Raw genomic sequence first — 14862 nt, 5'->3', positions numbered from 1 at the left:
CTCTTCTCTCAAATCAATAAAATTAAATTTTATAGAAGAGCCTAAAATGATCTCATGGTTTCAATTTAAATATAACCAAGGTTGTGTTCCCTGAAAAAACACTGCATCCTTCTCCAAACTCACCTGACTCAAGGTCACATGCAAGGGAAGCAAGAATGCCTTCAATGAGTCAATTGGGATAATTCTCAGTGGTGAGTCCACTTCCATCTCAATTGGTTAACCCATGAATCCTGGCTATGATGAAGAAAGCAGGAAGTACTGATAGGATTAAGGCATATAATGTATCTTGTAGGATAGTGCATAACCTCATAGTGAGTTAACAGCTCCTGGCTGATCCAACCTTTAGCAAATATTAAGTCTAGTAAGGAAGCTATGGCTAGATGATGGAGCACACATGGTAAAAAAAAATTGAGTGTGAGCTAATTGCTGCAATTCCTTCACTTCTGTCAGTCTATACTGTGATATCACAGGATTGGGCAAGATGTTTTAAGGCCCCGAGTGACAATATTGGCAGACATCCTCTAGGCAAGCCAGTCCACACCCACAAGACATGGCTATCCTTAAGACAAACTGCTTTCCTTTGCATGATGGAAGGAATCTGATGTAATCTCTTGGCTAAATGGTACCTATAAGAAATGGTGTCATATCAGAGCTTCCACTAACCTCTTTGCAGTTTGCCACTCTGCAGAGGCAAGAGCCAGGTCATCCTGAATACAAGGTCCACTTTTAATCTCATGCACAGGCTCGATCTCTGCAGTTGTGAATAGTTTTACTCATGTGCCCATTATAGTGGCTGGGTAAGATAGCCGACACCCACCGAATGGGTTATCTTATCTGGTTAGGGACAGCAATATCCAACATATGCTGTCTGGGGGACATCAATTCTGTACTCATTCTAAGAATTTAACCTACCTATTTCTGCAACATCCTTGTCAGGATGTTTACTGTTCTTTCCACTAGCTGGCTAACCCATTAACCATTGCCCACAAATGCTCAAACCAACCAAGCCATCGAGCCTTCTCTCTCCATGGTCTGATAAGCTTGGCACAGCACAGGGTGTTACTCTGATCGTCTATGCCCACAGCCAGTGCTGAGTGAAGGGATAATCTATGCACAGGCCTTACAGAGCATTTAGGAGGTGGAATAAACAAAGGTGAAGAAAGGTTAATCATAATATTAACCATTCACAACTTTGAAAAACCTACAAGCAAATTTTTCTTTATTAGTGTGACCATCTACAGCAAATTGAGTAACTCATTCCTGGGAATCCTTGTGTGCAAACTGAAAAATGGAGAATATGTGTGATTTGCAAAATTTGTTGTGAAATTCGAATTGTTTCCCTGTTTTCTGAAGATGCTGATACAATGGTCAGACAAAACACCAAAAGAGGAAGTATGTGTCTGTCCATCATACCTTTAAAAAGATTTAAAATAAAAACTTAACAGTGACTTAAAAGGCTTATATTCTTATGTTATATATCACTGACTGCTGAAAAATTAGATGGGTTTTAATTTCCAAGTCTTTTTTTTGAGAAAGCAAAATTAATACAATGTAAACCAGAATGTCGAATTAATAAAATGAACAACCAAAGAAATTTTGTTATATAAATTAACCCATTTATTATAGGCTCGCAATGTTTCAAACTGTGGAGCTTCTACTGGTCTTTCAATTCCTTCAGTCTTCTGATGGCTGACTTTACTGTGACGGCAGAAGTGGTGCTGGAAAGAAAAACAAATTTGGTACCACCATAATGAACTATGTTAACATGTGAAATGGCGAATGAGACATGTTACTGAAAACTGCCTCATTTTTACAGTACAATCTTGATGGCATCCTTTAAGAGTCATGTCTCCAGGCTCTTGTAGAATGAGACAGGCAACGGAGCATAAAAAGATTAACACAGAAGAATGATTGCAAGAGACCGACCTAAACTTATTAAAATGGCACAATAAATAAGAGGTATCAAGAAAATGTTTGCCCTAACTGGTTTTCCCAGTGGTTAGAGCTTCAGCCAGTGGACTGAAGGGTGGCAGGTTCAATTTTGGTCAAGGCCCGTGCAGAAGGCAACCAATTGATATCTCTCTCTCACGATATGTTTCTCTCTCTGAAAATTAATGGAGAAATATCTTCAGGTGAGGATTAAAAACAAAACAAGAAAGAAAACAAACTAAATTTAGAGCAAGCTAAATTTACATTTTGGAAGGACAGCTGTTAAAAACACACACCCCATCCCATATCACAGGTACATGAATGCTGATTCATTTTACTAACACAACCAAAAGCACACCCCTCTCCCTTCTGCCCTCATAAAACCCCACAAGGCGCTTATAGGTATATATCTGTTATAATTATCTCTACATTTTCCAATTTTACAGCACTTCGATTTTAAACTTAAACATTCAATTTTCAACCACACTAGCCAAATCATTTTATATAGAGGCAGCTAGTATATTGGACAGCGCAAGTGAAGACAGTGGCTAAAGAACACCTCAGCCTTCAGGGACAGCAAAAAATTCCAAGTTTAGACCCCTGCAGAGTCAGCCAAGAAATGAATCAACTCAAGAGCCCACACAATCAGAGTTCATCTCAGCAGTATCACCTGGCCCTTGTCAGGATCACAAGGCCAACGGACACAAAGGGGTGGTGGTCCAGACGCCCTCAAGTTCCCATACACAGTAATGAGGTAAGTGACCCCTTAGGAGTCCCACTAACAGACCTGGTACAATATGACAGTGCTCATAACAATGACCTTTAGGGCTTTGAAATCAAATGTGCCAGATTGGACTCTTTTCTCGAGTTTTCCTTCTATTCTTTAAATAACTCAAAGCAAACCACAACTCAAGAGTCCTGGGAAAACACACAAAAGCATCCTTACTCTCTCACTCTCAGTCTTGCCAAGAGTTAAAACCAGCCCACAGCGTTCAGCTGGGACTATGACTGGCCCACACTTGCAAAGACCACAAGCAAATGGACTCACTTGTAGGTCCAGGCACCACCAGCGACGGTTTTCATGCAGGAACCACAGTGCCAGATCCCCACGGCTCGCCTCTTCATCTTGGTCTGCAACAGACAACCAATTTTCCCTGTGAGCCAAATAAAACGTCTCTCTTACCAACACCCAGGGGCCTAACCTACACTGGAAAACGGAAGTTGTGTGTTTAGGGGGATACGTGTTTCCAATACCTGCAAGTTCCCTCATGCAAAATGTGCAACCATCATGGTGATACAGATGCGAACCACCCCCGACCAGGCCTGCTGTCACCAAGGACTTGTGCAGACATGAAAACATTAAATGAAAACCTCTACAACTCCAGTTGACGAGACCAACGGAACCGCTTCCACAAAGCAGGTTTGGCTTAGGCTGGGACTGTCACAATTGTTTACCCTTTAGTCCCCAAGTGGTTCACTCTAAGTGGAAAACGCGTTACAAACTGTGTATTAGCAACAATGCTCGACCATCTTATGACTGGTCACCCACAGTGTGCATAGCTCTCCCTGGTTAGCAACCGGGAACCAGGGTGTATCAACCTCGGGCCGCACTGGGAAGGCCGCCTTCGCTCCCTCCCCCCGCCGGGAACACCGTACTTTGCCACAGAAGGAGCAGGTGTACTTGGCGTGCTGGCTGATTTCAATTTTCTTCACCATTTTCCTGAGGGAGGCGCCATAACGGGTCCCGTATTTACCGACGATTCCGACCTTCTTGGTGCGTTTGGCCTGTTGAGAGTTAAGAAACCTGCGATATTAAGACCCAGGAACGGAAAGCCTGCCGTTCCTCCACCCAGCCAGCCCTGCCTGTGACCTGGCTCCCCCTGCTCCACCCCGGGGCAGCCGGGGCCCAGGGTGAGCCCGGCGCTGCGAGGGCTCCCCCCGAACCCGGCCCGGACCAGCCGCCCCGCCCCTCCGCCGCAGCTGGCGTCCGAGAGGAACGGCGAGGCTACAGCGGCCGAGAACACAGAGCAGGGCAGGCGAGCAGAGGTGAGTTTGGGCGAAGAAACCGACAGAAGAACAGATGCGGGTGGATAGACACCGAGGCCTCACCGGGACCAACACTCACCATGTCGCCGCGAACCAGGTCGGACGCCGAGAGGAAGGAGCGCAGTGCGCAGGCGCGGTTTTAGGCAGAGGAACGGAAGTGGTGCGTGTGAGGCCCAGCTAGGACCTGAGCTCTATGGTCAGGAGGACTCCTCGAACGCGCGGCCTCCTGGGAAGTGTGGCAAGAAGTCTTTCAGCCGGTTTCCGGTGATTCGCAAACTGTGGCGCATATCCACATTATCTTACACCTCGCCAATCCCGCAATGCAGAGCCATTTCCTCCATTTTATGGACAAGGAAAGTTTTAAGCGATTTGCTCACTGGCTCGTGGATTAGAGAAGTGCTTAAATCTTATGACTCCAAATCGCATTTTTTTCTACCTCCTATCGCCTAAAAGCAGCAGGCCCTGCAGGAGGCTGGCACAGTGGTGACTAAGAACCAAGGCTCCACTCCAATGCAGCATACTAATGTAAGATGTTAATAACACGAGAACGGGCTGGAGTATCTCCTCAGATTTTCTATCAATCAAAAACTCTTCTGAAGCATAAAACCTATTTATAAAAACAAAACAAACAAACAAAAAGCACACACAACCACCCGGGGTCGCTACAAGTCAGTTCCAGGGCGGCAGGGCCTATGTGTCCACCTCTGCGTCCCAGGACTGAGCAGGGAGCCTGGCATGTCTGTGGTAAATGGGGAAATGGGGTCTTGCATGGTATGATGGTGAGGTTTAAAAGGGTTTAATTTGTCCGGGTCAACCCACTTACATCAGAACTACAAAAGGCTTTAGAGATAATTAACCCATACTGGAAACTGAGGCCCATGGGGGTCAAAATGACTTGCCCAAGGTCACACAGCTAATAAATGACTTACAGACCAGTCCTCTTCTGCTAGATCACATGATTCAAGCTTTTCCTCAGCTGCAAAGTGAGTATTCCATACCCCTCGTAAGGTTCTTTGGAGGATGAAATAACTTTTATGAAGTGCCTAGTGGGCATTTCTAAATGATGGTTATTATTGTTAAGGTGATGATAAAACTCGATTTCAGTATCTCCTGATGCTTATTCAATGCTATTTCCTCTTCTGCCATACTCAGGAGATTACAACAGATCTGCTTTCTACTTTCCCTTAAAAATATGCCCATTACTTCTCTCCTTAATTTCTTTACCTTTAACAAAATAAACCTATTAGTCACAGCTACCTGATGTCCCCCAAGGGAGCAGGATGTGCCTAAGTTCTCTCAGTGCCATCACAGGCTTCACATACCCTTTTCCTCTTTAGGGTGAAGCATAGCCCAGGAGCAAGTCCCTCCTTCTCCAGTAGAGAACACACTGCAATTGGGGGGTGATTTCTGGAAACCTCTCCACCAAAACGATGCCCTGCTCTCAGAAAACTATAAATTTAAAAAAATGTATTCACATCAGTGCAAAACCAGACTCATAGCAGGAGTATTAAAACATGAGCACTCTAATGTTTAGTCTGTGCCTCCAGGTCAAGCAGTGAGCTCACCTGCCCTGGGTGAGTGGGTGAGCAAGGCCAGCCTCACACGCTCTCCTGGGCTGGCTCTAGAGTCTAGTTAAGATCATCATGTAGAACATTTACCATCGCCTCACCACCATCCCTTGCATGAGTAAGAATGCAATAGAATGGCTGAAAACGAGACACTCCATAATAGGAGGAAATTGTTCATGTTCAGAGCAATTTTGTCAAAACTGAACAATTCTTTTTAAATAGCAAGCCTGAGGATGTACAAATAGCACTCTCATGAAATCAGTTCTCAGTGGCTTCAGAGAATTGTGCCTCTCATAAAATCTCAATTTGTCTTATCTGTTGGCTAATAAATCTCTGTCCCCATCAGGGGACCATCAGGTGTACAGATTGTTAACCGTAACGCATATCCATAAAAGTCTCAGTAAAAATCTCTGGTGAATCACCCTGTTCCTCAGAAGCACTCAAAATTCACTTTCACCTTTAGAAAAATAAATAAAAGACACTTCCAGAGAACAATTCTTTAAGCTGTCGAGTCAACCAGTTCTCTTTGGGACTATGGAACATATTATCCTTCAGAGAAATCTGAGGATCAAGTATCATCCCAAACTCATCTCATGCTGGATTCAGAAATGGTTTATCTGGAGACCCAGGCTCCGTGTTGTTCCTTCCCTTCCTGCCTGAAGAACTCTTGCTTGCCCTTCACTGAAGTGTCTGGTGGCCACCGACATGAGCAGAGTCTGTACATAATCGTTAAGAACCTGTGGTCCAAGCTCTGCAGGGAAGGGCCAACTCAGTCAGAAGGGGCCAAAGCTTGCCAAGGCCGAGACACTGAGAAGGATCCAGTGTCTGAAATGCATTCAGTGCAGCGGTTCTTTCCTTTCATCTCTCCACAGATTCACCATAAATGTATTCTAGTTGTTGTTTTAATGGAGGATTCACAGAGCACTGACACAGGCAACACATCCATCAGGGATGGAGTTACTCTGCAACCCTTAAAAGAGGTCAGATAGATCAATATGAAACAACTAGAGGCCCGGTGCACAGATGCGTGCGCTGGTGGGGTCCCTCGGCCTGGCCTGTGGGGATCAGTGGATCTCCATGCCGCCACAGCCCAGCCTTACCCGCCAGCTCGTCAGGCTCCAGCCTGCTGTCCGTGTCAATCCTGCACAGCACAAAGTAGTGCACAAAGTGGCAGGCGGCCAGGAAGGAGCTCGAGCCCAGGCTGGGCACTGTGCCACTCCCGCTAATTCGGCCCACTGCGCCTGCCACCACCACTGCTGGGGGTGCAGGGGAAGTGCGCTCCTGCTGTAGGAGTGCACTGACCACCAGAGGGCAGCTACTGTGTTGAACGTCTACCCCCTGGTGGTCAGTGTGTGTCATAGCTACCAGCCGGTCATCCGGTCACTTAGGCTTTTATATATATACTAGAGGCCCGGTGCACAAAAATTTGTGCACTTGAGGGGGATCCCTCAGCCCGGCCTGTGCCCTCTCGCTGTCTGGGACCCCTCAGGGGTTGACCACTTACTGGCTTAGGCCCACTCCCCGGGGAATTGGGCCTAAGACGGCAATCAGACATCCCTCTGGCAGCCCGGCAGCCCTCGGGGGATGTCCACTTGCCAGCGGGGAGCAGGCCTAAACTGCAGTCGGACATCCTTAGTGCTGCTGAGGAGGCAGGAGAGGCTCCCACCACCACCGCTGTACTAGCAGCCATCAGCCTGGCTTGTGGCTGAGCAGAGCTCCTCCCATGTGAGAGCGCCCTGACCACCAGAGGGCAGCTCCTGCATTGAGCATCTGCCCCCTGGTGGTCAGTGTGTGTCATAGTGACCAGCCATTCCCAGTCCTTCTGCTGTTAGGGTCAGTTTGCATATTACCCTTTTACTATATAGGATAGAGGCCTGGTGCACGGGTGGGGGCCAGCTGGTTTGCCCTGAAGGGTGATCCGGATCAGGGTGGGGGTCCCGCTTGGGTGCCTGGCCAGCCTGAATGAGGGGATGATGGCTGTTTCCAGGCTGGCGGGTGACTGAAGCTCCCAGTCTCCCCTTTTTTTTCTTTTTTCTTTTTTTTTATTCTGGGATTTATTTACCTTCTATGGCTGTCACTGGAACTGAGAGCCGGCTTTAGCTCCGAGGCTCAGCTCCAGCTCTGAGACCTTGGCTGCTGAAAGCAGGTATCTGGTTTTGTTTGGCTTCTATAATTGAAACACTGTTGCAACTCCAACTCTGAGGCCCGGCTGGCTGAAAGCAGGTTTCTGGGGTTTGTTTAGCTTCTATATTTGCAACATTGTTTCTTAGACTGCAGCTCAGAGGCCGGCAGCAGCAGGCGGGGAACCTTGGCTTCCTCTATCACTGGAGCAAGCAAGCCTCCTGTTCACTTCAGCTGCCTGGCTGCCGGCCACCATCTTTGTTGGCAGTTAATTTGCATATCACCCTGATTAGCCAATGTGAAGGGTAGCAAAGTTACAGTTAATTACCATGTTTCTCTATTATTAGACTAGAGGCCCGGTGCACAAAAATTTGTGCACTCGGGGGGAAGGGAGGGTCCCTCAGCCCGGCCTGTGCCCTCTCGCAGTCTGGGACCCCTTGGGAGATAACGACCTGCTGGGTTAGGCCTGCTCCCGGGTGGCAGAGGGCAGGCCCAATCCCTAGGTACAGCCCCTGGTCGGGCTCAGAGCAGGGCTGATTGGGAGGTTGGGGCACCGCCCCCTGTCATGCACAGAGCAGGGTGGATCAGGAGGTTGCGATGCCACCCTCAGTCACGCTCAAGGTAGGGCCAATTGGGGGGTTGGGGCATCGTCCCGTCACACTCAAGGCAGGGTCGATGGGGAGGTTGCGGTGCCACCCCATCACACACAGAGCAGGGCCCATCAGGGGTGTTGGGGCTCCGTACCCTGTCACGCACAGAGCAGGGCCGATCAGGGGGTTGTGGAGCTCCCCCTGTCACGCACAGAGCAGGGCCGATCAGGGGGTTGAGGAGCTCCCCTGTCACTCACAGAGTAGGGCCGATAGGGGAGTTGGGGCACCACCCCGTCACACACAGAGCAGGGCGGATCAGGGGGTTGGGGCACCGCACCCTGTCACACTCAGGGCAGGGCCGATGGGGAGATTATGGCTCTACCCCGTCACACACAGAGCAGGGCCTGTGGGGGGTGGTTGGGCGTCGCCCTCTATCACCCACAGAGCAGGGCCGGTCAGGGGGTTGGGGCACCGCCACTGTCACCCATAGAGCCGCAGGGTGATCAGGGGGTTGGGGAGCTCCCCCCTATCAGGCACAGAGCAGGGCTGATAAGGGGGTTGGCGCGCCTTCCCCTGTCACCAACAGAGCAGGGTGGATAGGGAGGTTGTGGCCCCGCCCCCTGTCACACACAGAGCCACAGGGCGATCAGGGGGTTTGAGTGCTGCCCCGTCATGCTGATCCTGGTGCCGGGAGGCCTCGCGGCTCCGCTGATCCCGGTGCTGGGAGGCATATTACCCTTTTACTATATAGGATAGAGGCCTGGTGCACGGGTGGGGGCCGGCTGGTTTGCCCTGAAGGGTGTCCTGGCTCAGGGTGGGGGTCCCCACTGGGGTGCCTGGCCAGTCTGGGTGAGGGGCTGAGGGCTGTTTTCAGGCTAGCGGGTGACTGAAGCTCCCAACCGCTCCTTTTTTTCTTTTTATTCTGGGACAGCTTTAGCTCTGAGGCTTGGCTCCAGCTCTTAGGCCTCGACTGCTGAAAGCAGGTATCTGGTTTGTTTGGGTTCTATAACTGAAACACTGTTTCAACTCCAGCTCTGAGATCCCGGCTGGCTGAAAGCAGGTTTCTGGGGTTTTGTTTAGCTTCTATATTTGTAACAATGTTTCAAACTGCAAGCTCAGAGGCTGGCAGCGGCAGGCGGGGAACGTTGGAGTCCTCTGTCACTGAAGCAAGCAAGCCTCATGTTAGCTTCAAGCTGCCTGGCTGCCGGCCGCCATCTTGGCTGGCAGTTAATTTGCATATCACCCTGATTAGCCAATGGGAAGGTTAGCGGAGGTATGGCTAATTACCATGTTTCTCTTTTATTAGATAGGATAGGATAGATGGCCAAATACATTATGTGAAATGAGCCATTTTCAATAAAAAGAGTTTGATACAGTTTTTGTAAGAACAAATTCTACATACAGTACATCCTCACTTAATGGCAATAGGTTATGTGACCTTAAGTGAAACAACATATAAGAAAACCAATTTTACCATAGGCTAATGGACATAAACAAGAATTATAACGAAAGGACGTTGAACAAAACGATGTAATTTGAGGAGCTGTTGTATATTTCTATATAACCATATGCATTGGTGCCAGAAGCTGGTCCATCCTTGCTGCTTGACACAGTCGCTGCAGGGAAGAAACATCTGCACAGCATATGTTTCAAGGGACCTGGCGTATATGACATACTGTTCTTAATATGTTTGCTCCCCCTCTTAGCGCTATGTGTTTTAAACAAGACCACTTCCCCGAGAAAGGTTGTTTCCCCAGGTGAGGATTTTTTCCCTGGAGTTAGGGATTAACAGGACTAAGGAAGAGAATAAATCAGTGAAACCCCGTAGTGTTACAGAAATACCATGCACTACTTATGAAGAACTTGGAGTAAGACTGTTGGCAATAAATTTGGGACTTGTTGGGCCCACATCCCCAGGGGTCTGCCCACCAGGGAAAGCACCAAAGCCTATACCCCTGGAGACTCACCGACACAGGGCAGTCCTAGGGAAGGGAAGCAGCGAGGCTGGGAGGACATAACCTTTACTGGGTAGGATAATCTCCTTCAGTCACTTCCTTGTAGCTTATCAGTAGAGCAGTGACCTTGGAATAGCCCTTATAATGGAAACACAGAGATTAACCTAGACAGGATTAAACTCAACAGAACTAGATTAACAAACACCCTAACCTTTGGAATAGAATGGATAGGATTAAAATCAACTGGTATAAATACAGATGTAACAGGACAATGAAGATAGAACCTGGCTGGAGAACCTGGCTAGGCTGCTGATCAACTGAACGCTGTCTCCATGTCATTTCTTTGCCGACTCCGTCCATACCTTTGGGAACCCCTGGACCTGCTGGGGTTGGACTCCAGCACATTGGGAATATGCTACCAATGGCTCCATCCCTGTTTATATTAGTTATTACCCCTAGGAACTAGGGATAAGAGTAGAAGGAATGAGAATGTAGGACTTCGACATTTCTTAACTTATACATTTCTAGATTAATTTTCACATCAAATCTGTAACAGTGAAAAAGAAACCACCATGGAACAGTATAAGAAGGGAAAGTCTTTTTAATAAGTAGTGCTAAGATAACAAAATATTCATATGGAAAGCACTTAACCTTGACCTTACCTCACCCCATGTACAAAAATAAACTTGAAGTGGATTGTAAATCTAAACATTAAAAGCCAAACAATACAGATTATAGTACTGTTATATTCATAAGCTTGAGGTCATGATTGCAAAGGTGTTTTATAATCTTTTTGGATTATATTTTATCCCTTAAAAGGGGGAATAGAAACAGAGGAAAAGTACCTGGTACTTAATAAAATCTGTTTAATGGGTTAGGGGGATGAATGTGAGCAAGGTGTTGCAAAATCAAGTACCTGTTGGCTCTCCTAAGACCCAAAAGACTGACTCCCAGGCTTCTCAATGCTTTCTGCTATGATTAGGAATCCATTTCCTTCACTGAGACCCCAGAGGAAAATGCAAAACCAAAGTAAAACGTAAGGATGAGAGACTGCTCCCATGAAACCCTTTAAGCTTCCAAGCCATTTTTTACCTTGTCATCCTGAACTTGATAAAAAGCAAGAGGATGGAGTAAAAAATATGGTTAGACTTCTTTTTATCTTCTTCTCAGTTTAACTTCACCTAAAAAGAGCTTCATAAAGCATCAAGGCTCCAACAGTCAAGAATGCACAGATAAGGCAAAACCCAAGAGCCAGCAGCGAGGGAACAGCACCTCCAGCTCTGATTCCCAGCTCTCCCTCTGACCTAGAAAAAGGCTTGTGCAGAGCCAAGAAGGACAAGACATGATTAATTCAAGCACAAGTGGATCAAGGCTAGCAGGATCTTCTTGACACCAGGCCCTAGAGGCAGAAATTAACCAAGGTCACTCAGGAAACAAGACTCCACTTAATGACCCTCGTGAGGGCAGCAGAGATGGTGCCAGTGGATTGGGGCGGAGGGGAGGGGGAGTTTGGGGGCTCTAGAAAAAGCCTTTCAGGGGACAGTGCATGGCAGGGGCAGGAGTGGGATGAGATGAGCCCAAATTTTCTTCATTCAATTGACATTTCCAGAAAACACAGTGGCTGTTGGGGTGTATGTGTCTGGGCTGAGCTGTGAAGTACAGAAAGGAAAGGAGTTAGTGTGGAAATCCTTCCTTAAACCCAAAGGTATTCAAGTCTCCATATAACTAAATCCAAGTGTCCTTTACTAAATCACACCGAAATGGCCGATGGCTCTCAATAAATTTCAGAAGTACATTTCAGATGGTTTACCTGAAAATATATAGGCTACATGGTATAAATAAATTTGCTTTGGAGGACCTTGGGGATGAGACAGGGGGCAGGGGAGGGAGAGAGAAGTAATTTCAGTGATTATGTTGAAATGTCAATATTGGGTTAAATCAAATAACGATTTGGTCCTTCTTTATTTTCTGAAACACGCTTAGAATATTAAAATCACACACGTGGCTTACATTATACTGGACAGTGCTGCTCTAAACCAGGGGTTAGCAAAGTATGGTCTGCAAGTCAAACCCTGTCCACTGCCTGCTTTTGCAAGCCCTGTGTGTGGTTTTTACATTTTTAAGTGATTGAAAATAAATCAAAAGAGTAATCATTTGTGACCCATGAAAATTATATGAAATTCAAATTTCAGTGTCCATACCAGAGTTTTACTGGAAAAGAGCCATAATCATTTGTTTCAGATTATGTATGGTTATTTTCGCACTCTTACAGAAGAAATGTCCTGGCCCATTAAGCCAAAAATACTATCTGGTTATGTACAGAAAAAACTTATCAACTCCTGCTCTACGCCTAGTTCCTTTTCTCTTCCTGGGATATATAACTATTGCCTCTCCCTTGATATGATAGCCTCTGCAAAGGTGTACACTTTCTCACATGTTCGGTGAATTATTGCCAGCACCCAGAACAGTGCCTGGCACATAGTAGGTGCTTTATAAATATTTTTTGGGTCAATCAATTTTAAAATTTCACATTTTTGGGGATGTGGAGGAACCACCTCATTATTTAAACAACACAAATAACCACTACTACAACCTATGGTCTCTATTTCTCAACCAGGAAAGCTGAGGTTAATTAAGATCCAAATAAACCCACACATTGTGAGGTTGGAAAGAAAACGCTGACCCTTGACCTGGAAACTCGCTGTGACTAGAGACCAGCACCAGCACCCAGATGATGATAAAAGGAGCACAGGTGTTAAAAACAAAAGTTATATTTTGTTAATGAATTCCATGATTTTTAAATGCCTTTTTTGCCCTTCTTATAGGGGAAAGGTAAAGCTGTCCCAGTTATCAAAAAATTCAATTCTCCTTTTCTTCTCTGGACTGCACGTCGCTGTGCCTCCTTCCAGCCAGTCTCCCAGGTCCTGGGAGCCACTTCCCGACGTTCCTGAAGCACTTCCCGGGTCAAAGGCCTCCACCGCCTCCAGGAGCTCCTTATCGCTTCCTTCCTCCTCAAAGGACTTCTGGAATAGGTCGTAGATCTTCAGCTGCTTTGGGTCCTTCATCAGAGAAAGAAAAGGAAAGATGAAAGGACCCAGCTCCACCCTGACTCCCTGCCATGTGGCTGGTGGGAGAACACAGGGCGGGCCCTGTGTGAGGGTGAGCACAGGCCGCGCATCACTAACACAGCCTTGCTGCCTAGTGTCTGACAGACATCTTCTCTCCTGCTCATTAGATAAAGAAAAAAAAGAGAAATGGTTGTCCTTTCAGATGGGAAGTGAAATCAAAGGCCACTAAGGCCAGCCCCTCGCTGTGCTGGGCTCTCATCACCCTCCATCTGAACAGCAAGGCCAAGGAAATGCCACGCAGGCAACCTGTTCCAGGGAGAAATAACTGTTAACATGCATTCGACTATGGTGATGGTAACACTATTTGCTAACTTGGAGCAGGCAAATTCCAAGGTCAGGATTGGTATTTACACACGAAAAAGACGGCACCTCCGTCCCTGACCAGAAACCGCAAGGCTACCTCCCTGCGTTAGGCTCAACCACTATGCTCTAGTTACAAACAGTTCTCTCGGGAGTCGCCCTCCAGCAGGCAGTACTGCCTGGGTCCTCGCTTCCATGTCAACCACCCGAGTGCAAACGCACGCCTCTGGAAGGGCTTCTTGCTCCTCTCCATCGAGTTTCGCTGAAACGGAGGGAGAGACCGTGGCAGGCTTTGGGCCGGAGCGCTAGGCCAGGGCGGCTTGCTGGGCCCCAGCTGTCCTCTCCAGAGGCCAACAAGCCTCCTCTCAGCACCTCTGACAAGGCCCCCTGGCCATGGAAGGAGGCACTGGCCTCTTTCTCTCCTAGGTCATAAGAGGGGCTGGCAAAACAAGGCCTGTGACTGTGGGCAAACCTCATTGTCCTGTATACCTCAGTTTACCCCTCTATAAAATGGGAGACACTGAGAACAAAATGCAATGTCCGAGCAGAAATAAGTGGTATAAAAGCAGTACCTGGCTTTGAACATGCCTCATTCTGCACTGACGACATGTTCTGGGGGCAGCCCTGCTAGGTGTTGCTATGTACTTTTTGCAATAAACTCAACAGCTGCACAGGGAGTTTTCTGCCAGTCTGAGATGGTCTCATGGAAGGGGCAGCGTGTGGAAGCCCTGGTGTTATGAGAACCTCCGAGGGAAGGTCCAGCGCAGGAGTCAGTGCCATCACTTGTCCATAAGGAAGCACACGTGGACTGGCCTGAGAGTGACTGCAGACCATCATTTCCAGCTCCTGGCGGGGGCGGGCCCAGGAGTGATTCATGCCTTCCTGCTCAGGCCCCAAGGGCTGGCAGGCCGCTTAAGGCCTCCTTCGGCCCCATGGTGTGGAGCCATGTGCTGCTGTTACCTTGTAGATGTAATCAGTGGCTTCTGTCATTTCTGAAAAATTGGCCTCGGAAACCCCGGCTTCACCCAGAACTTTAATCTTCTCTTGGATCAAGGGCCTGTTGGGAAGAAACAAGCCGCAGTGAATCAAACTGGCACAGAACGCAGATGAAAGCGGGCCACCCTCCTTGTTCTTAGGGGCAGTGACATGCTTGCTGCTTCACATCGTCGCATCTCTCAAGGCACAAACATCCACCTGAAGTACCTGCCTCCTCTCAACTGTGAAC

The 14862-nt window shown here is 47.7% G+C and overlaps 2 protein-coding genes across 7 annotated transcripts in view; both read right to left on the bottom strand.

Moving 5' to 3' along the window:
• Positions 1 to 1191: 1191 nt before the first annotated feature.
• RPL37A (ribosomal protein L37a) lies at positions 1192 to 4164 on the bottom strand. Its single transcript, XM_059703084.1, has 4 exons — positions 4055 to 4164; positions 3586 to 3714; positions 2978 to 3060; positions 1192 to 1718 (listed from the first exon to the last, which is right to left on the bottom strand). The coding sequence occupies exons 1-4, from the start codon at positions 4055 to 4057 to the stop codon at positions 1655 to 1657; spliced, it is 279 nt and encodes a 92-aa protein (XP_059559067.1). The 5' UTR covers positions 4058 to 4164; the 3' UTR covers positions 1192 to 1654.
• An 8231-nt stretch (positions 4165 to 12395) lies between these two features.
• The window catches only part of SMARCAL1 (SWI/SNF related, matrix associated, actin dependent regulator of chromatin, subfamily a like 1), a 49580-nt gene continuing 47113 nt past the window's right edge, over positions 12396 to 14862 (bottom strand). For all 6 annotated transcript variants that reach the window (XM_059703081.1, XM_059703078.1, XM_059703080.1 and 3 more), the window contains exons 17-18: positions 14598 to 14694; positions 12396 to 13268 (exon numbers count right to left, since the gene is read on the bottom strand). In XM_059703081.1, coding sequence (XP_059559064.1) covers positions 13029 to 13268; positions 14598 to 14694 — 337 coding nt within the window. In that variant the 3' untranslated portion in view covers positions 12396 to 13028. The remainder of the gene's footprint in view (positions 13269 to 14597; positions 14695 to 14862) is intronic.

This window comes from Myotis daubentonii, chromosome 7, assembly GCF_963259705.1.
Source record: "Myotis daubentonii chromosome 7, mMyoDau2.1, whole genome shotgun sequence".
NCBI lineage: Eukaryota > Metazoa > Chordata > Mammalia > Chiroptera > Vespertilionidae > Myotis > Myotis daubentonii.
Note: the sequence above shows the minus strand (reverse complement) of the source record. Positions and strands in the feature narration are given on the sequence as shown.

Excerpts from the sequence above, each read along its gene's own strand:
- RPL37A (XM_059703084.1), bottom strand. Across the intron at positions 3,061-3,585 it reads CCTGCTCCTTCTGTGGCAAA|ACCAAGATGAAGAGGCGAGC; the intron begins GTACGGTGTTCC and ends TGTCTGTTGCAG. Across the intron at positions 1,719-2,977 it reads GGTGGTGCCTGGACCTACAA|CACCACTTCTGCCGTCACAG; the intron begins GTGAGTCCATTT and ends TTTTCTTTCCAG.